Source organism: Colius striatus, chromosome 4, assembly GCF_028858725.1.
Source record: "Colius striatus isolate bColStr4 chromosome 4, bColStr4.1.hap1, whole genome shotgun sequence".
Classification (NCBI taxonomy): Eukaryota; Metazoa; Chordata; class Aves; order Coliiformes; family Coliidae; genus Colius; species Colius striatus.
Genome location: NC_084762.1, coordinates 43,414,321 through 43,436,135, shown reverse-complemented (window position 1 = coordinate 43,436,135; position 21,815 = coordinate 43,414,321). Strand labels below are relative to the sequence as shown.

General features: G+C 40.9%; 1 protein-coding gene across 3 annotated transcripts in view; it reads left to right on the top strand.

Moving 5' to 3' along the window:
* RAB31 (RAB31, member RAS oncogene family) overlaps window positions 1-21,815 on the top strand; it is a 65,479-nt gene that overhangs the window by 7,871 nt on the left and 35,793 nt on the right. For all 3 annotated transcript variants that reach the window (XM_061995440.1, XM_061995438.1, XM_061995439.1), the window contains exon 2: window positions 20,432-20,511. In XM_061995440.1, coding sequence (XP_061851424.1) covers window positions 20,432-20,511 — 80 coding nt within the window. The remainder of the gene's footprint in view (window positions 1-20,431; window positions 20,512-21,815) is intronic.

The following is a 21,815-nucleotide window of genomic DNA, read 5'->3' as shown; positions in this document are numbered from 1 at the left end:
CTTCCACTTCCTTTGGATAATTTGCTATATTATACAATACTAAAAAAAATAAGTCCTACCTCCATGCAGTGCTAATTACACCAATGGGTTAGATCACCCTGTCCTTTTAAGACAGGGAAGAGCAAGCTTCAAGTGTTCTAGTCCTTGTTGGGACTTGTTGTGCCTCCAACTATCTGGTGTTTGTAACCTAGGGGTAGCTTGTCTGTGTGTAACTCTGCAGCCCTTCCACAGAAGGTGAAAGGAAATGTTTAAAATTCCTTCTCAGCTTAACTTGAAGTGTGCCAGGAATGGCAGACATTTCAATTTTCTTCTGAAAAATCATACTCAGCCTTCCCATGAGTGCTTGCTGTTTTGAACACCACCACAAGAAGACAAGTCCAAGTTTTATTAAGCTGCCATCAGCAGTGGATGGGAGGCTGGCTTGCAGCAGAGCCTTGTGTAAACAGATGCCAGTGGTTTGATTTACGGTCTCCAGACCCACAGAGCTGGTCGTGAAAGCTGAACAACAGTCAGTGAAACAAATGCTTTTTATTTTTGCCTGACTATTTTTAAGCATAATGCTAGTTAGTGTCTAGTTTTTACATTTATTGGAGGGAAGAGGGTAGAGCAGTTAGGTTTTGCACTTTTTGTTTTGGATATGGTGTATTCTTATTTGGGCAACGTGTGCTTCCAATGTGTGTGAAATCCAGCTTCTAAATACTTTGTGTTCCTGAGTTACTATTTCCTTCTTTGTCAGCAGAGCGACAGGATGCTGCAGACGTCATCGGGTGTCCCGGTTGGACCAGTCAGCCTCTGTCAGGCATAACTGCAAGGGACTATAAAAAACTACAATCTTTTAAAATTATCAGCCTCTTGCAGGAATTCATCTACAGTTAGAGACTCTCTGAGGCCCATTTTTCCTTTACTTTAAAGCCTGTCTACAGAGGCAAAGTGAGTTAGAAGAGATTCCTGAAGTGAGTTAATTTTGAGAAATTTAAATTTTTGGCCTGTTTAATTCTGCAACAAACAAAACTTAGTAAGTTTTGGATCTGATGGTAGGATATAATAGTTAATCAGCAAAGCTGTGCTTCTGAGCAATGGGATCTACCTGATTTGTGTGTCTTCCCATGCTCACTGGTGACCCATGAGACACAGTGGGCAGTGGAGTAGCTTTAACCTGTATTTTTTGTTTGTAATCAGTAGCTGGTACCCTGTTTCAAGGATTGCCATTGCAATCATGCCCATATTCTTGCTTGTGAGACTCATGCTGGGAATTCAGAAGTGGAATTCTTAAGTATTTAACATCTGATGTGTGCCAATGCAGAGAAACTATAGCAGGCATCACTGGGCTTCCCAAAGACAGATGTGAAAAGTGTCCCTGAGAGGACTCCCTTGGATATGGTGTGGAGTCACACCAAGACACATCTTGGCTCTTGGGACTGTAGTTAGTTTTTAAGTAATTTATTTAAGGAGAAGAAAGTACATTATGGCTATCGGTAGTGGTTTAGGAATTAGAAGCATATTAGAGCTGAGAACTGTTTACGTGCAATCACAATTTTAATCTCAAGAAGCTTCTGCCATCTGTGGAAGTAAATACTATATTTGCTTAAGACAGTTTTTGTTAATTATAACCAGCGTGTTGACTGACACACACCACTAACCAGCCTTTAAAGGCTCAGACTTCCACCTTTGTGTCTGGATATATCTGACAGTTCATTAATTCTTTGAAGAAATTTTGGGAAATGAGAAAGAGCAGATTCCCTTTATTGGACAGGAAGCCCTTTATCTGTTTTAATTTTTTTTCCTTAGCATACTAAATAGAGTTACATTTATATTAAGAGTTATAAAATCAACACTTGGAATATATCCCATTAAAGCTGATATGAACAGGAAGCTTTGAACCACATTTAGGCCAGAATTCCTTCATTGTGAGTAATCCCCTCTGACTTCAATGTTTGCAATATTATGCAGGAAGTCTTACTTTTAAGGTATTCAGTTCTCCAGTGTGCTACAAATGTGTTTTTTTCTTATGTTATCTCTCAAGTCAACATTTTTCTTTTATTAGACAATATCGCTTTTGTGGAAAATACAAGGAAAGTTGGACTTTGTTTTTGTCTTAGTTTGCTTGAATGTCAGTGAAGGAATTAAACATTGTTGCCCCACATTTAATGTGTTCAGCTGTTATGACTCAAGCAGCAGAGTGCTGTTTTCAGAGGCAGTTGTTTTATCCTTTGATATGTGTCTGTTTTCCGCTTGGATATTTTTCTTATTATTTTTTTTTATTCTGGCAGGGTGTAAACCACCACAGCTTGAAAACAATAAATGCATGTCTGGGCATTAGACAAACAGTCAAAACACATTTTTTATGTGAGAAAAATGGCAGCTGCATAAAACCAGAAAACATAAACACTGATTTAACATTATGTTACTGAAGCCCTAATTTGAGTAGCAACCTCAAGCACGTGTTTGATTCTAAACATTGGGATAATCCCTCTTCAGCAGTGTGTCAGGATACATCATTTAGCTTTTTCTGGGGTGGAATAAGACAAGAGAAAGAATTATAGAATAATTACAAATTTAAAAGTTTTTCTGAAGGAGAGTGGTAACCCTACAGCCTAAAATGTTGTTCAGGAATAGTTTTAAGTGATGACCAGAGGAAAAGAGTTGTAAAAGTTGGCACAGAGAAAATTTGGAGGAACAAAGTGATAAAGAAATAGAGTAACGAGGAAAGGGAAGTGTAGGACAGAAACTGACAGACCAAGAGAAAGCATTAGAGGACCATTGTGGAGGACTGATGGGAGGGAATGAGGAACATGCTGGGTTAGGTCTGAGCAACAGTGAGGGAAAGAGAAGCTGAGAATAAGGAAGCAAAACCACACAGAGCAAAAGAGAGAAGAGAGTAAGATGTACAAGACAATAAGTTGAGGTGAAATCTGTCCTTTGATTTTAGCCTTCAATTTTATTTTGCTTTCTTTTATATTAACTTTGTCTGAGTTAATATTGTTCCATTTTTCTTTCAAAACACTTTTGTGCAGCTGAACCTGCAGAAGTGTCATTTACATTGCATTAAATTAAGCTGTATCTTTAAACCAGTCAAGAACAGTCTGTTGCAGAACTGAACAGGAAGTAGGATCTCATGGGCCACTTGAGGTGTTGCCCAAAATCCCTGTGCTGGTCATTCTCCCATGTCTGGGGTCTGTAGGAGCTTTAGACTCAGTCTCACACAGTCCCAAACACTTGAGCTGCAACATGGAAAGCATGTTTAGTATTCAAACACTCTGTCCTGAGAGGGATTCCTCAGTAGCTTTGATGGGGTTTAGTCTTCCTGCTTTGGAAGGAGATATCAAATCCACTCTTCTGCCCTGGCTGTTCTTGTCCTAAAATGGTTCAGCGTTCCAATTGAAAAGCTCACAATGTGTCTTCAGTTGAGATTTGCAAAGTCTGTACACTTTTGACCACTTCCAGTTTCCAATTTCTGAATGAAGATGAGAAAAAATGGCTGGCTGAATAAAAACTTATCTTCTGCAAGTCAGTTTTAAGTTAGACACTTATTTCCTAGTTGTATTTGTGGGAGAAAGAGGAAGGTACCTTAACAGGAACAGCATAAGAAATAGTTTCTGCTCATTTTAAGGGCTTTTCCCTAAAAAGTTGAATTTCATAGCACTGGTGGTACCAGCTTTAGGAGTTGCTAGGTTTTATTCCCACTGATATCAGTGGGAGGTGAATACATTCAAGAAGTCAAGTGCTTAAGTGATATGGCCTTCCACTTTGATGTCTTCCTGTTCAATGCCGATCTCAGTAACTTCACTGCAGCACCTGATGAATCAACAGATAAAAATGCTCAGCCCAGAGGGGAAAGCACCAATTGGGTCCTTATATGATGCTGAAGCAGTGATGTTTACTGTATTAGGGAAACCTTTAGATCCAGACAATAAGTGAAATGAACATGAAATTGCTATTAATCTAAGTTAATTAAGTGTAATAGTTTGATGAAGAGTTTCTTAACACAGATGTAGGTTCATGCAAACCTCTTATTGTCCATTCCCAGTCCTGCACATCAATTCAGGAGATGAAAACCCCCAGTTTCAAGGATTTTTAGATCCCTCCTTGCCATTTAATGTCCATGTAGATGCACATGATCTGCATGGTTATCTACATTTAAGTATAGATAACAAGTAATGCAAATTCCAGTAAATATCAGCTCACCTCCTTCCCCTGATGTCCCGGGGGAAGGCACACATTTTAATGTGTCTGGAAAGCTAATGAAGACCGATTTCCAATGACTCTGAGTGGGCTGCCTAATTCCAAGGCCAAACTCTGTAAATAAGGTGCCATTAGAAGCTGGGCAAACTTTAGGCTACTGGTAAATGAGACTGCCTCAGACAGGTAGGTGGTCATCATAGAATCATGGAATGGTAGGGGTTGGAAGGGACCTTTAGACATCATCTAGTCCAACCCCCCTGCAGAAGCAGGGTCACCTAGATAAGGTCAGGGACTGTTGAATTTACAGTTTGGTGTGTCACCTAAAAAGAACTGATAAGCAGGGGCAGTTCTTGTCAATAAAACCAAGAATGAAATCCTTAACCCCTGTCCCACTCTTGTAGCATTTCCTAAACAGCTCAAGATTGCTTGTGTCTGGCCGCTGTTGGTCAGTGGGGAGGCAAGGAAGAGTTGTTTTGCCTCTGGTTTCTGTTAGGTGATGTATTCTGTACGAGGGCTCTGTGAATTTGGGCAAAGATATGGGGCCATGAAGCTGCTTCCCATTTGTTAGGGGAAATGTCTTTATATAGCTGCACACTGAAACTGCCTCCTTCCTCTCTGTTGCCCAGTGAGAGAAGGGATCAGGCCTCCTTTTCTCCAAGGCTGAAGTTTTCAACTGGTGGTTCAGTTGGCACTCATAATTTACATGTCTTTTTTTCTTCCTCTTTGGTATGAAATGCAATAATAAGTTGCAGGTGAGGTAGTTACAGATTGGGAGAGGAACATCTGAGCACTGTATTGAGTTGCTAACTGAGCTTGAATGGGCAAATTAGAAGATAATTCAGCCCTTTCATGAATTTTCCAGGCAACCACTAGACAATTTTTGTATTACTGAAATAGTAAACAACACCAAGAGTCTTTTCCTCAAGTGTTGTACCTAGTTGATGTGTATTTAATTGATTGCCTTAAGAGCCACTGCCTTCATTTAATTATGAAAAATTACTTTGTTGGGATTTGTAGGCAATCTGCAATATGAAACTGTAGAGTTTGGTTTGGATTATCAATTCCAGACTGACTGGAAGATTGAAAATCTACTGTGTGAGGACAGGGATATCATATCTCCTTCCCGCCCCCCCCCCCCCCCTTCTTTTTTCTTCTTTCTCCTATTTAGTAAATTACACAAACAAGCCTGTATTTTAAAATTATGGCCCATAATGGTAAGATTTGACAACGGAAGAGACAGGAAATTGGTATATGAACAGCAACTCACGTCAAAAACCAATTCTGACAAAAGATTATCTCCTCATCGTACCATTATTTTGAAAATTTCAGCTGCTACAAATATGTGTGTAGAAGGTTCACTTAGAAAAAGGATTTGATTTGGAAAGAGTAACACGGAATTGTTTATCCCATTTATTATTGCTAAACTATACTTAAAATGTTTGTCAGGATACTGTTGCCTAACATCTTTACTCAACTATGAAAACCTTGAGTTATTTATGTGTTTAGTCTGCAAATTATTTTCTCTGATCATTGCATTGCACAATAAAGATGAATTACATTTGACAAGATTTTTTTTGTGCTGGTGTGTGTCCATATGGCTGATAGAGATAACAGCCCCTGCAGTCAATACTCATTGACAACGTGAAGTACAGTGACATGTAAGTTAGTTGTTTACTTATCCCTCACTTAATTTTTCAACTTCAGGGCCAATTATAAGGATTCCTAGGCAGGTATTATTCACAGATTTTTGCAAGATTTTTACTAGGATTTTATCTGTTGTAAGAGTAGTATATGAAGTGGACTTTTGTGACTGCATGTGTGTTTTTGAGATAGAGTCAGTAGGAAAAGGCTGGCAGTGTGCAGATGTTTAAATTAGGTCTCACAGATTTGCCCATAAAATAAACCGGATCATTTTGAGTTGACAAAATCAGGTGTTGCTTTCAGTAAAATTGCATAAAACAGGGTCAGTGATTTTTTTTTTTTTTCTTTTTTTCTTTTTTCCCTTTACTTTTAGCTCCTGTCTGTTGAGGTTTCACATGCTGGAGAGATTTGCTAGGTTTGCTCTTGGTTCCTGTTTCGTTGGTGGGGTTTATTATGACCACGTGATGACCGTGTGGCACCACAGTAGGAGTTTTCACATGGTAAACTGAGGCTCTCGTTTCTCCATCCTACCTGAAAAACAAAAGTAGCGAACATGGAAAGGATCATACTTAAGTGTCTATAGTGGTGCTTAGGTGGGAAGTCATCTGGTCTGTATTATGCCTTGGTCAAGAGGATCCTATGATTTAGTGATCAGTAGAAGGCAATTAAGAGATAGGAATCTTGTTCGGACGGTTATGACTTCTATAAAGTCACTTAAAAATTAACTAAAGAAGTCTCTCTCTGGTGTGCAGTGTTATTGATACTGTGCAGGTTTGTGTGAGTTAAGTTTTTTTTTTTCTTTCTTGGTTCATTAATTCATGTTCTGTGTGTGGGATACGGGCATCTTTTTGCATCTGCCTTTGCTGTCTTCACACCATGATTGTTGCCCCGGGCTCCCAAGATGGGAGGGGAGATGCCTTGTTTCCAAGGGAAGGTGCTCAAGCACTCTTCCATTTCTCTCTGTGTCACCTGTCTAATTCTTATAACTCCATCATACAATCTTACTTGCCTGCTTACCCAAGCTGTTCGTTTCCAACTGACTTGAGTGATTTAGTCAGTGCTCCTTTCCTGTCCCAGTATGGCCAAGTTGACTTTCCTCCTCCCTTAGTATCAGAAGTCACCAGGTGGTGCTATTTCCCAATTAAATGCCCTCCCTTGCAGTGCAGCACAGTCCAGCCCTTGTAGAAAGGTTTTATGGTGTTTGGTTTTGTGATGGAGCTTTCTTTGATGGGCAACTGTGTCAGATAGTAAGGGGTCTTGCTTCTCGCCATGTGTGCAGTCTTGAGTCAGTTTTTTTTGAAGCAAAATTGTTCCCTGTGACTTAGACAATGCTTTGTTCAACCCTTAGGTTCCCAAAAGTCTGACCTGCTTCCACACAGCTTGTGGCCACACTGTTGTAATCAAAAGCTGCTTTAATCTAGTGTAAAGCCTGAGCAAGCCTCACTAAGGATGCCCCCAGACTTTGTGCTATTTAATCTCCCCCATACATTGGGAGGTTTTTCTGCTTATTCATTAGCATATGCTGCTACTACAAAGGAGGTTTGTATGTCTGTGTGTGACTGCTCTCTTGGCAAGTGTTCCTCTTGTTTCTCCTGTCATCCTCTTGTTAGTCACCCTGATTGATACTTTCTCGCTTGTAGCTGCTTTTTATAGAGATCTTACTCTCACTTGGAACTGTGAAACAAGAAGTTCAGCATCTTAAGTGAATAGCCAGTGCACCCAAAAACTGTGTTTGAGATGAAGGAATGCAAATAAACACCAAGTTCCTATCTTCCTTTGCACCAAGCTAAGTCATTCTTTCTTCACAGCCACCCATACCACTTGCTGTCAAGGGCATAAGAAATTGATTGCTTGTTCTCTGATTTCAGTTTAAAATCCTCTATTTCTCTTGCTTGTTCAGCCACTGTTCTGAATTTGCAAACTTCTCTGGGGAGGGGAAGGAAATGTGTAAGAGAAAACACACAGAATTATCAGGAAGTTTAATGTGGGGAAGCAGCATCTAAGTAATATCAGTAACTATTGAAGGCTGTTATATTTGGCATCCACACTCATCCTAGCATGGCAGTGTGGTTAGCTTGCACTTTGTACAATAAGATGCAGTGATTAAGAATATGTATATTTGAATTACAGTATGAGTTTGGGATTTTTTTGACTGACATAAATGAGCTTTAAAAAGTGCTAAGTTGGACATTCCAGAGCTAGGTTGACTGTGCTATTAATTTGTCATTATTATTTTTTAATATATTCTACAGTGTTGCTATTCTTGAGTCATGTTACAGAGAAGGGACCTGAAGTAGCTGGAGTGTTGACCCACAGGATATGTTTTCTTCATCAGTTGCATTTCTGTTTTGCCTTACAATTTTATTTATTCATTTTTGTTCTATTGGAACAGCTTTGAGGGAAGTTTCATTTTTCTCCATTTTCCTCTGCAACCCCCTGTCTCATAAATAAAGATCAGTTTACATTCCCATGCCAATTTTACATACAAAACAGTTGGCAGGTTGCAGAAGAGCAGCACGGTTTGTAAGCAATGGGTGAGTGAATGTACAACAGCCATGTGTGCCTCTTTTTGGTTTCTTGGATAGTAGATAATTTAACTGACTCCTTATCTTGCCACCCACTGCTACTGTGGTGTAAAACAAAGATTTGTTCCTTACTGATGATTTAATGCTATGCCAGTCATTGGACTATGTATGAAGGATTGAAGGATTGCTCCCTTTCTGATTAGATCGTCTTTCTAGCATTTGTGCCTTGCTTTCTTTCAAGGTGATAATGTTCCTTCTTTTAAGTTCCCGCTTTGGGAGAAAGTTTACCACACTTGGAGGCAGATCTTTTCAAAATTTAGTGGAGTGCCTCCTAGCTGCTAGTCAGATGAGAGAGAGAGATCACTTAGGACAGATCCTTTTGGAAATCAGGTGTTTAGGGAAGAAAGAGGAGGGAAGATACAGCTGGTCCATTCATCTAAGTTCTTCAGCGTGCAGCTGCAATTCTCCATGCCTTCAATTCAGTACGAAGAGATGGCGACTGTAGCCCTAGCTATAATAGGATAATTCCAAGAATCTCGGAAACACTCCAGGAGAGACTTTGGTTTCATGTAATGTCACATAGACAAATAAAGAAGTATCTCCAGGAAAGTACATTTATTGCTAACATTAGCTACTGTACAGACATTAGCTGCTCTTCAGTCTCTCTCATCTCTGGCCAGGGGCATCGCTTTGGTAGGTGCTTTTCTTCATCTGTGTTTGCTTTTCTACTTAGTAGTTTGGTGAAGCCATGGCATTGTTTGAGGTCTCTGGGCATATTTCTGACAAATGTAGATAAATTGAGAGATTGTAAGTAATATTAGAGTCTGGGCATGAGAAAGGGCTGGAAATATTCTTTTTTTTTTCTATGAGAGAAGAAAGGATGCATCAAAATATTAAAGAAAATGTATTTTGAGGTTGGATGTTAGGGTTTTTGTCCCTAAAAGATTACTGGGCTAGGATCTGGTGGAGAGCAGTGGACGTGTGACAGTGAATAGGGAGAAAATTAACTCTGGAGAAGACTACAAAATGGCAAGACAAGTAGGACTGCATTCTCTGGCTTCAAGTATGGCAGCTATCGGAGCAGATATGCCCACCCGAGTTTAATTCCACAGGAGGATGTTTGCAGGGTGTGTGTGAAAAGGAAACCACTCGCTGAATAATCACACCGGTAAGGGAGCCAAAATCTGTCAGCAGACCTTTGGCTTTGTTGACTGCTTTGGAACAGAAGATCTGAACAGTGCTGCAGATGCATCTAGCTCTGAGGCTAATGAATGAGGACTAAAGGAAAACAAATGGAAAGAAGGGATCAGTTGATATATTAATGCATTGGATTTATGTGGCAAGGTTTTGGTAGTGGTGAGGCTAGAGAGGTGGCTTCCTTGAGAAGCTGCTAAAAGCTACTCTCATGTCTGACAGAGCCAAGGCTGTACTGCTCCAAGATGGGCCCACTTCTGGCCAAGGACAAGCCCATCAGCAATGGTGGTAGTGCCTCTGTGAGAACAGATTTCAGAAGGGAGAAAAAACCTGCACAAAAACAGCCAGAGAGAGGAGTGACAATATGTGAGAAAGAACTCTGCAGACTGAAGAAGAAGCAGGGGAAGGTGCTCCAGGTGCTGGAGCAGAGGTTCCCCTGCAGCCTGTGATGCAGCCCATGGTGGGGCCCTTCCCTTGCAGCCATGGAGGCCACAGGGGAGCAGAGACGCACCTGCAGTCTAGGGAGGGCCCCATGCCAGAGTGCATGGATGCTTGAAGGAGGCTATGACCCCATGGGAAGCCCACACTGGAGCAGCTCCTGGCAGGACCTGTGGACCGATGAAAAGAGAAACCCACATTGGAGCAGGTTTGCTGTCAGGGCTTGTGACCCTGTGGAAGTGACCCATGCTGGAGCAGTTTTTGAAGAAGTGTGGCCTGCAGGAAGGACCCACATTGCAGCAGTTTATGTAGAACTGTCTCCTCTGGGAGGGACCCCATGCTGGAGCAGGGAAAGTGTGAGGAGTCGTACCCTGAGAGGAGGGAGCATCAGGGAGAGTGTGTGATAAACTAGCCACAACCTTCATCCTCCTAGGCTGCTGGAGTGGGGGAGGTAGAGTTGAGCCCAGGAAGGAGAGATGAATGTGAGGAAGGTATTTTAAGATTTATTTTTTATTTTACATGATCCTACTCTGATTTGATTGGTAATAAATGAAATAATTTTTCTCGAGTTCAGTCTGTTTTGTCTATGACAGTAATTGCTGAGTGATGTCTTTGTCCCTATCTCAACCCACAAGCCTTTCGCTATGTTTTCTCTCTGCTTTCCAGCTGAGAAGTGGAGTGATAGAGTGATTTTGGCGGGTACCTGGCATCCAGCTAGGGTCAACCCATCACAAGAAGCCAGATAGCATTAAGCCCTGACCAGCAGGTAGCTTTTTGTTTTAAAATGGCTTTTAGGAATATACAGGTGCTATGATACAGATAGATATAGGTAGACGCATATAAATACCAACTAAATAAACTCAGGATTTGACTGTCTCTTAAGTCACTTAAGTGATTCATTCTCAGTGTACTGTCTGAACACTTTATAACTATCACTAATTTAAATACCCATAATGCTGCTACAATGTGAAATGAAGTAATTATGATTTAACAGCTAGTTAAGAGAGAGTGAGAATGATAAGAGCCAAAAATTCATGTGCCAATTGCAATCTTTTCAGCACTAGGAGGAAGGATTGTATTCTGATATAACAAGACTGACCTGCTTGGGAGTAGAAAAATGTCTCCAAAAACAAGTGGTGCACTTCCTGCGTGTAGAGGAAATTAATGTAGTTCTATTGCACTAGAAGAAAAAGCCTTATTCTGTAGCTAATTCATGCTCGACAACACCAGTGTTGGTCTGAAATTACACTAGCAATTAGAAATTATACGTAAGGTGTTTTACTGTGGGAGAATTAATACAGACCATTCTAACTTTATGGAAGTAATAATATAGACTGCCTTAAAAGATGTCACTATTAACATACATTATAAGTTTAAAGAAGAGCATGTGACAAACAGAAATGCAGACAAGGATGTTCCTGTCGGATTCACTTGTGGTCAGATAACTAAAAGAAATGAAGCAGTTCCTGCTGAAGAAATGTGACACTGCAGAATAATTCTTGCCCCCAAAATAGAGTTGCATTGAGATCTGTGTATTTGCCCTGGAACTCAGTTCCAATATTCAATGTGAATGTTGATGTTCCTTTGGCAAGTACCCTTCACTCAGGAAAGTGCACATTAGCAATCCTGGAGGCAGATTCTGGTTTTAGTTGTTCCCTTTGAAAAATTTGCTTTGTTAACCACATATCCTCCGGACATGGGCAGAAACTCTATGTAGATCACTGGTGGCATAAGGCCACCATAAGTTATGATGTCGTTTGGAGCTCTTGTTGTGTAAGTACTTTGCCAGGCTTGGTAATGAAGAGGGTCAAAGTGGTGATGGGGTAGGGAGGAAAAACACAGTAGACCTCTTGTTAGGTAGAGGGCCAGCCAAGGTGTTAAAACATTGTGCTGCTGCTTTGGGAAGCATGTGTACCCCTGGGCCAGTTCTGTAGCTCTAGAAGGGGGATGCCAGGAAATCAATAGGAGAAGGACCATCTCTGAGAATCACGTTGCTCCTAGGGGAAATAATCTCAATATACAAGGCTGTAACAAAAATTGGAAATTAAAAAAATTACTTCTATCCTGAATGAGATTTGTATTGTTTTGACCACAGAAGTGAGGCTTCCAAGCACCTGGGCCTGCATCCCTCTGGTTCAGGCTGAAGCCTCAGGCAATTTTGTGTTGGTGATGCAGCTGAGAGCCAGTGTGTCAGTCAAAGAACTGCTCTTGTATTTTCATCTGTCTGTGTATGCAGTGGTGGGATTTGCTCACTTGATACATCTTGCAGATGGAAAAACTGAATACAATGAGAAGTTATTTGCACTTCTTCCTAGACGCTGCTCCGCAGTGCATGGCTGCATTTTTGCTGGGACAAACCTGATGCTTGGCAGATTCAGTTCAGTCCCAGAGGTGTCTCTGAACCCAGGTCTCCTGAAATATGTTTCTCCTTATAGCTATGTTTTCAGACAAGATACACAACTACAGGGGAGGATGAGGGCTCTGTTTAAGGCTTGCAAAAAGTTTATTGGCTAGAGTAATTTTTGGATTAAAATGCTGCCCTTGGAAAATGTGATCAGGAGTCTGTTGTGCATAACTCTTCCTTGTATGTTCGTAGTGTTGATAAAAATCCAAAGCCAGTTTTGACTGCTCTTCAAGCGGCCTGCCACAGCCTTCCAGGGCAGCTGTGACTGGATTAGTAAGAGGTGGAAAGTATTGCAATGCTGCCTGCATCAGGTCATCTGAATAATGATTAAAATGTTAATGGCAGGCATAGAGGACTAAAGCAGGCTGTGAATTACAAAGCCTTATTTTGTTGTTCTTCTTTTTGCTTATTTACCTCCTTTGGAATTTAAAAGACCGCAGTAATCCTGTACTCAACCTTACCACATCATCATGCCTTTGGGTTAAGGACTGGCATCTCTGAAAATATGGAAGATGCAGGTTGGATATCTCAGTGCTGCATGCCAGGCCTTGCCTGAGGAGTGACATTCCTCCTAGATACCAGACTTGACCAGAGCTAAATGTAGATTAATGCAGAAGCCTAACGATACTGTATAGTGCGGGCCTAGTAATTTGTTTGATGATACCTAATAAAATGCTAACCATTTAGCAGCACTGTGATGTGATTATGCTGCTGTGAATTTTCAAATTCCATCAAAGTCCTACCGAGGATAATGGAAATGAGCCAGGGGGATTCAACTGTAAATTAAAAATAAAAAACGTGGCCAATTCTAACAGTGGAAAGAACAGCTATTTTAATGTGCAGAAGCTCAACTGCCAAGTCAAAACTAACTGTGCTTTACAGAGCTACTAGAATGAAAGGTCTCTGCATTTGCATTTTTTTTTCATAAGACTCATTGATTATTTTTCTTTACCTAAAGTTTAAACTGTATCTTTTCTTTCTACCTCAGATTTGACTGGCCAGTTGCAGAGATTCTGAGTACCTTTTTTGGTATTTAAAATATCCAATGCATTGATGATAAAGCAGACTTTTATCCTTTTTGGCAATTTTATACCAGTTTGAATGTGTTCATCTGTACATCTTAATTACTCCAAATAGGAAAGTTCTGCACTGGACAAGGACCTGTCCTTCCTCTCTGCTGTAGCACTGTCAGGAGTCAAATTGGTATAACAAAGAGGAGAATTTAGCTTAGAAATCTTGAGCATAAACTGGCTCCTCTGTTATTTTTTTGAGATGTTAATGAACTAGCCAAGTGGTATGAATATATGACAAGGATCCAGGAATTGCTGCTTCTCTTAATAATTCAGAGCAGCCAGCTTCCTCTCTGAGCAGATCCTCTTCCAGGAGAGTGGGACAGGTTTTTTTACTGTATCCTTGTTCTGTATGTTTGATCAAGGCTTTCCTCCCACACTTTCTCTTCACCCCGTGTTTGAAAGGTGACACGAGGCAGCATTATTTCACTGGAAGCTGCACTGTGAAGATCATTATTGAGACAAATTTGACCACAATTGTTTTTGCTGTATGCACTTACTGCACCTCACGATGCAAACCTGTCTTGAGAAAGCTTCAAAACAGCTTTCTGGTAGGCTCCATTACTGCCTTCTGCCTGGAACCCGGTTTTCATTGTTGTGAGCAGCCTTGTAATTCCAGCTGTATGCCTGATGGAGAAGCTATGCCATGAGAGGCTGCCTGGAGGTTACACTAAATCAACCCTGGCTGCATCAGTTGCACTCTTTTTGCCTTCATCAGAGGTCCTCAGAGGAAGGACCGAGCTACCAAATGCTTGTAGTGCTTTTGCAGGTAGAATGATTAGCAGGTCAGCTTTTGGGGAGCCCGAGCACAAACAGGCAGATGCATTCCCACTGTGAAGTGCAAGATCTCCTGCCAGGTTTGGTGGAAGCCACATAAGGCATGGGATTGATTTCTTGCTTATGGGAAAGGATGAAGATTTGTCACTTCCAAATATTTCTGGTACTATTGTTGAAGTAACATCTACTTTACTTGCTTTTTATGAGCACTTGATATTAATGCCCTCCAGCTTGCTAGGGCAGGATCATTCTTCTTCTAATTTGTGAGATTAACACATGTTAAACTCAGTTTTAATGAGACCTCTGCCTGTAGATCGTGTCTCAATGAATCTTGGTTATTACAAGAAATGCTTTGGAGAGACAGACATTTGTAATTTGTAAAAATTATACAAATGGAAATACCATAGTTTGAATACTGTCTTTGTCTTAGCTGATGGGAAAACTTACATCTTTCTCAAGGAGCTGTGTGCTGGATACATATTTTGTAGAGATCAGTTCTCCATTACTTCTCAATGCAGATTTTTGTGGCACTTGTCTCCAGGGTTATCTCAGCCCTCTTTTAAAGCTAAATGGGAAGTTAGTCATGAGATCAGTGGTGGTTACAAACCAGATGTTCTTTTTTTATCTTTGCAAGTGGGAGGACAGAAGGCAGTTTCTTCAGTATATTCATTCTTGATTGACTCTTTCCTTGTGTGAAGTGCCACGTAGTATATTTGTTTTATTTGCGTTTCCAAAATCCTAGAGTAATAAAAGGATTTTTGCATGGTTTATCAAATTTTACAAAAATTTAAAATGCTCTGTGTGTTAACTCAGCACAGAAAGATTCTGCATAGTCAAGAGTAAAAAAGGTCTTGCAGCAGTGTGCATAATTATAGGGCTACTGTTTAGTCATCAGTCATGGTATCTGCGGATATTTTTTGTGAGTTCAACATTTATTCCATTTCAGATGTAAAAAGAATTTATGTGAGAGGTTTAGTTGGTTCAGCACAGTAGGGCTTGACCCATCTACAGCTATTAAAAGCTATTTATTATATCAAGGTGTCGTGGTTTAGGCCCATCAGGGAACAAAGACCACGATTAGCCTCAAGTACCGAAGAGGCTGAGAATTGCTCGAGGGCAGGGAGGGCTTAATTGCCGCTTAAGGTTCAGGACAAAGCAGACCAGGCCACTCGGTTTGGGGAAGAAAAAAAAACCAGAAAATAATTTAATGCAACATCAACTAAAACATACCCACAAAAACCCAAAACATAACCAAAACGAAACAACACAGAGGAATACGTCAATGAAGAGTCCAACCAGCCTTTTTAAGAACACCTTCCCGCCACACCTCCCCTCTTCCCGGGCTCAGAGCCCTGATCCCGGGGTTTTTACCTTGCCCCCCCCTGAACGGTTCGGGGGGGCAGGCAGTGGAGGTCTCAGTCAGTCTGCTCCCAATAGCTTCTGCCGTCTGTCCCTCCTCAGGACGGGTGAACTCCACACCAGTCCTCCCTGCGAGTCCGTGGGGTAACTCACACGCATGGCAGCCCTGCACGGGCTGCTCCGACGTGCACCCATTCCAAAGGCTGCAGCTCCTCTCTGCCTCTCGTGTGGGGCTGCTCTGCGACGTGCAGGCTCTCCAACACGGCCTGGGCCATGGCCGTCTCCCCACACAGTCCCTCGCCCGTCCGGGCTCACTCACATGGAGCTGCTGGTGGCTCTCAGTCCTGCCACGGATCTCCATAAGTTTCAGGGGCACAGCTTGCATTCTCGCCACGGCCTGCAGAAGGGTCTCCGGTCTACTGCTCCTCCTTCCTTCCTCCTTCTCTGGCCGAAGGGTCCGCGTGGTCGCCTCCATCTTGTATCCCTCTTACACCTCCTGACTCGCATTTCAAATTCCCGTCCCCTAAATAGTGCTGGCAGAGGCGCCAGATTGGCCCAGCCGGGCCGGAGGTGGGTCTGAACCCAGGAGCCGGGGGAGGGTCCGCAAACTCTTTACCGGGTCTTCACTGCAACCCGCTCCCCCTGTTACTAAGCCAAAAGCTGCTCCTTGCTAAACCAGAACACAAGGCTAAGGCTAGATATGTGTTTACAGAGTATTAAAAGTTCCTTTCAGTTCAGAAAAGTGCTTGGAGGACTCGGTCCTGTGGTTGTGCAAAGGTATAAATGAGATATCTAGATTTAAATTAAAGAGCTAAATTTTTCTGCGTTTCTTTTTTCTGTCAGGATCAATGCATTTGGGACAATGGACAGAGGAATATACTAACTACCTGTTTGTAATGGGGAAATGATTTTATCTTTTAATATATTACTCTTATTCAACTTTTGCTTCCTTTTTTTGCTTTAAATCTTCCTTTATGCTGCTGCAGATCAGACAGAAGAAATCAGCAGCTCAATTGTTGTTTGCCTGTAAATGAGTTGCCAGCACCCTGTAATTCCACTTGCTTGAAATGCAGTTGTATCAACCCTTTGCAGTAATGTGAGCTGAGAAGAGCCAAGTGGGATGGTTCTCCTCAAGCCATAGTGTAGGTGGAAACACTGTTTTTTATGGCATACTGATCTCCATTCTTGTGCTCTTAAAATCCTGAAGCCTAAATCTGTACCTACAGGATTTCAGAAGGCTAGAGAATGTCCTTTCAGGGTTAAGAGGTTAATTCAGGAATTAGTCATTCTTGCATTGGTTCCCTGTAATTATCAGAAACATCTGATACGGCTTCAGATTCCCATATCTGTTTAGCTGACCATTGAGAGATTCTGAACCTGTAGAGACTTCTGGTAAACTAGTAGCAGTTCACTTATTGTGGGTTATGTTTCTACTCTCATCCTGCCTCCCACCCCTTTTGCTTCTCTGGGTACAATCCAGTTTATAACTGATACTTTGTACGTGTGCTATGAGACTTATGAAGAAGAAAGGAGAAAAGCAAAGTACAGAGTTGGTTCCATGCCTGATTTCCATCAAATGCATCATGAACACCTTGATTCAGAATTATTACCTTAAATTTATTGCTTTCTTACTGCCAGTTTAATGAAGTGGTATGCTCTTGATCATAATGAGTCAGTTAGTATACTGCTGAAACCCTTGTATTTCCATGGATAAGGATTTTTCTGAAGAATTGCAGGGTCTGTTCCTTAAAGTGTGACGTGATTCCTGAAGACATCTTCCTAGTTTCTGAAACTTGTCCAGTTCACTCAGCTCAACACTGCTGTGACCTCTTACAAAAGCCAAAATGTTATTCCTTGATGTATGTTTGATGTTGTATGTATACCAACATGGAGTAAAATAAAATAGAAAGACAGAGGGTGTAAAAAAGATGTTGAAAAGCAGAACTTTGAGAACTAAGCAAGTCATCTGCATGCCCAAATACTACCCAGGCATGTGGTTTGACGAATCTGTTATAATCCTTTCAAGAAAAAGGAACAAAACAAGGATAATCATCCCCATCAGTTGTTTAAAAAATGTATATAAGTAGAGAAAGGTCATACAGCAAAGGACAAATCAAGTGGTAGCAGGAAAGCATTGTATGGCCTTATCAGGGAGATTTAATTTCATTGTGTTGCTGAGATGTGGATGGCTTTTCTACTTTCTTCAAGTAACTATGCTTTCCTTGGCTTCTGTGAGATGGAGCTTAAAGATGGTTCCCAATTACCATTAAAAGATAAGGTCTGATTAGCAGTAAAATATTTCTGCCAAGTTTTCAAGTTGTTGAATAATGGTCATGCACCTTGTTTCATATGTGTGAGTATGGTAACATGGACTGAAAACTAAGTAGTTTTAAATGCTGTGATGGAATGATAATCAGTGCTATAAGCAGGAAGCTTTTCTTTTTCACTTCCTTCCCCTCTGTGCTCTAATTATACTCTCATAGCTGACTGTTTGTATCTTTCTGAAGCTGGGATTGGAGTGCTTGTTTCAACTGAATTTCTTGCCTTGCTCCTGGAAAGTACTGGCCACTGGCTGCAACAGTGGTCATCCTAAAGAGAGATTCATTCGTGATTGAAGTCCATTTGTTTCACAGGAGTTATACCAGGCCTAAATTTAGCGACCCTGGGGAGCAAAGTGTAAGAGTGCCTTTAAGGTTCTTGAGGACTATTGGTTTAGCCATGCTCATTGTGAGAAATGGGAGTCCAATAGAAGCTTTTAGAGTTCCTTTAATGTTAGTGGAAACATTAGTAACAAACTGAAAGATTAAGAGATAGGAGCTTCCAGGAAAATGAGCTAAGCTTTAATCCACACTTGTGGATATCATGTCCCTGACAGAGACTGGGCTGCTCTTGCTTATGAGCTGTAATTGCAGTTGCCCTTCTGAGTGACCTGTCAAGGGAGCTGAAGGAAGTACATGAAACTCAAGCATCATCAGGTCACGGGAATTAAAGTAAAATTTCTAACATGGTGTCAGAAACTCTGTCCCTGCAAGGCGGAAATGTGATTCCTTGCACTCAGCAGGTAGCAGTGGCAGTTCTGGTTTCTCCACAACGTTTAAAATCCAGGAGAGTGATTAGATCCTCCATTTCAGTGCAGAGGACCTTTTCTTTTTATTTTTTCTTTTTTTTTCTTTTTTTTAAAGTGTTCTGCCACCCTGATCTAGTGATTATACAGAGATGTCAGCTGGAATTGATAATGAAGACAAAATTTGGGAATAGCAACAGGATGTGTTGCTGTTATTGATCAAAGGCTACAGGACTGGTTTTGTATACTGCTGCTGTCTTTGATCTTTTTTTCCTATTGATTGAACACAGTAGATAAACGATCGCCTGTATAGCACGAGCATTTATTATGGCTCTTAAGCTGGCTGAGGACAGCTTTGAATTAAATATGAGAGTTTAGATGATGGTTTTTGAGTGGGTGCTGTCTGTAAAGACTGCTTGCAGTAGTGATACAGTTTCATTTAAGCATGGTGAAAGGAAATTTAAATACAGACATTCTTCTTCATGTTCAAAAGAAAGATAAAATATTGCAAAATTAATTACAAGGAAGGCAAAGGCTTTTTTTTCCTGTATAGTTATATTTGGGCACAAGCTGATTTCTTTTAAAATATGTGGTTATTTCTGTAGTGCTCTCACCAAACTATGTTCTCTTTTCTTGACACTTTTCAAGAAGTTTGTGTAAATTAGTCAAATGTCTTATAATGTGGATGGAACAAATTGAACTACCAGATGCTATCTGGTAGTTCTGCAATCACTTCCAATGAAATGAATCAAAAGCTTTCCATTGACTTTGTAATGAGTTAGATTGGACCCTGGGCTGTTATTGTTAATGTCTTGGAAAGGTCGGGATTAATTTCCTGGCATCTTTTTTGTCTTGAAGGAGGCTTTTTGCAATTCTATGGGAGTCACAGCAATACTGCTATTCCTTTTCAGTTGATAGTTCTCTCTGTAATTTAAGTTCTTCTACTTACCACCGAAGACTTCGTGGAATAACAAAGACAAATAAAAAAATGCTGCATTTTGGGGCAATTGTTGATATCTTAAATACCTAAAATAGTATTTCTGTGTAATGTCAAGCTTTCCTTCATCCCCCCAGGTTATTCTGAATTTTATTTCAATACTGTATGCTGTTGCTTTTCCTTACTGATTGGGAAGATAAAAACCCAGACTCTTCCTGCAAATGGAAGCAGCCTGCCACATTCCAGTGTAGAGAGCAAGTTGTGTTGCTTTTCACTGTTGTCCAGTAATGCAACCTTCACATTTCTAGGGATCAAAATCTTTGGATTCCTGCCTTTTCCAAACCAGGTGAAGCCTGTGCAAAGTTTCCACCAGTCAGGCTTCTTTGTTTTGCTGTGTTAGTTCCACCAAGTGCTGCCATGTACTAAAGAATAATCTGTTAGTAATCTGTTTTGGAGGCATGCTTGAGCTGCCCTTGCAGTAGGCCTGAATGAAATAGTTTCTCTAGGTTTGCTGCACCACATGTTTGCAAACACGGGATTTTTTTGTAAATAGCTGCGCTTGAAGTACTGCAGTCCTTGCAACAGCAGTATAAAATACACAAAAGAAAATAGGCTTGGAGAGAAGGCAGTGTTGGGAAGAGGACCAGGGAGCTTCATTCACAGTGCTGACATTTAAAAAGGATAATCCATGTGCTTCCTTTCCTTTTGAAATGATTAACATGCCTGTCTTGCCCCTAGAGTGTATTTAATTTCACAAAATGATATTTGACCGTTTCTTTAGGTGAAGCAGTGAAATCAAGGGTCTTCTGAACTCACTGTTGTGCTTTCCTTTATTTTTAGGATACAGGGGTTGGGAAATCGAGCATTGTTTGTCGATTTGTTCAAGACCACTTTGATCACAATATTAGTCCTACTATTGGGTGAGTAGCACACGTAATATCTTTTTTTCTCCTATATATTTTTTAACTCACTGCCTTCTGATGAGATCCTTTCTTTTCCTTAGTTTAAAGGCTCTGAATACTATGTATCTCTTTTTCTCCAGCTTATCAACGTCACTCAACTTCTTCCTCTTTTTAATGGCTTTCTCATTTTACCTTTTTACAGAGTCTGAAGCTGCCCCAGACCAAGGCTGCTCTGATCTCAGTTCTGGGAATAACAGAGAGGCCGTAAACTTACTGTATTGCAGCATACTCTGTGGTGGAGAGGTTGGCAGAGCTCTGCTGTTCTCCTCCTGTGAATGATGTCCCTTGAAATAGCCTCTTTTCTGAGGCTGTCCAGAATGATGCTGTATTGATTTGCATTGACTTGTGTTGTGTGTGGTCATGACTTCCAGCTGTTCTGTCTTTCTTCATCTGTCTTAAACCAGGAGATTCTTAGATATCTTACTTGGCTGATGTCCTTCTCTTTTTGTCTTTTCAAGGACCTCCCACTTTAGATTGTGTTTTGGTCGTAGGACCTTAGTATTAGAATCTCTTTAGTTCCCACTGGTCAACGGGGTATCAAATTTGATCCTTGAAGCTTTAAGAATCGAAACCCCTACAACCTAAGAGTCTGTGGTTTGTATAATGACTGTGGAACCCTTTAGCTAAGTAATGTCAGGAGAACCATGGAGATCCTTTAATGTACCTGTGTTATGTGTTCTGCCAGGCTGAGCTGGAACATGGGCAGTGTCTGCTCAAAGCGTGATCATGTTTTTTGTATAGGTTTAAGATGTTTCACATTATACTGCCTTTCTCAAAATAGGGACAATGCAATTTAAACTACGCATTATAACTTTATACCTGTTCTTTCTTTGAAAACTGCCAAGCTTCCACGTGTCAGGCCATCAGAAGCCTATTATTCCCACAGCTGATTCTAATTCCAGATTTCTTTAACATCTTGGAGACAAAGCTGTCAAGTCCAACGTTGCCTGGAAATTTTTGAAAGTTCTTGGTCTCTTATGGGAAAGGAAGTCGATATGTAACTTTCACAAAGGAGTAATTTGGGTGGGAAAGGCTGATCTAGCTTGTATGTTAGAGTCATTTTAAATTGTCTGTGAAGGATTGGTATTGATCGTTGACTGTTGTTTGGAGGATTATGTGTTGTCTTCCAAAGCTCTGCCTTTTGATGCATGAAAGAGTCTCAGCTGGAAGTTGCATGCTGAAGTTCCAGGGCAATTTTGGACTCCTGAATGCAATGAATAGAGAAAATGGACAGAGAGAAGGGAAGCATGTAACAAATAACA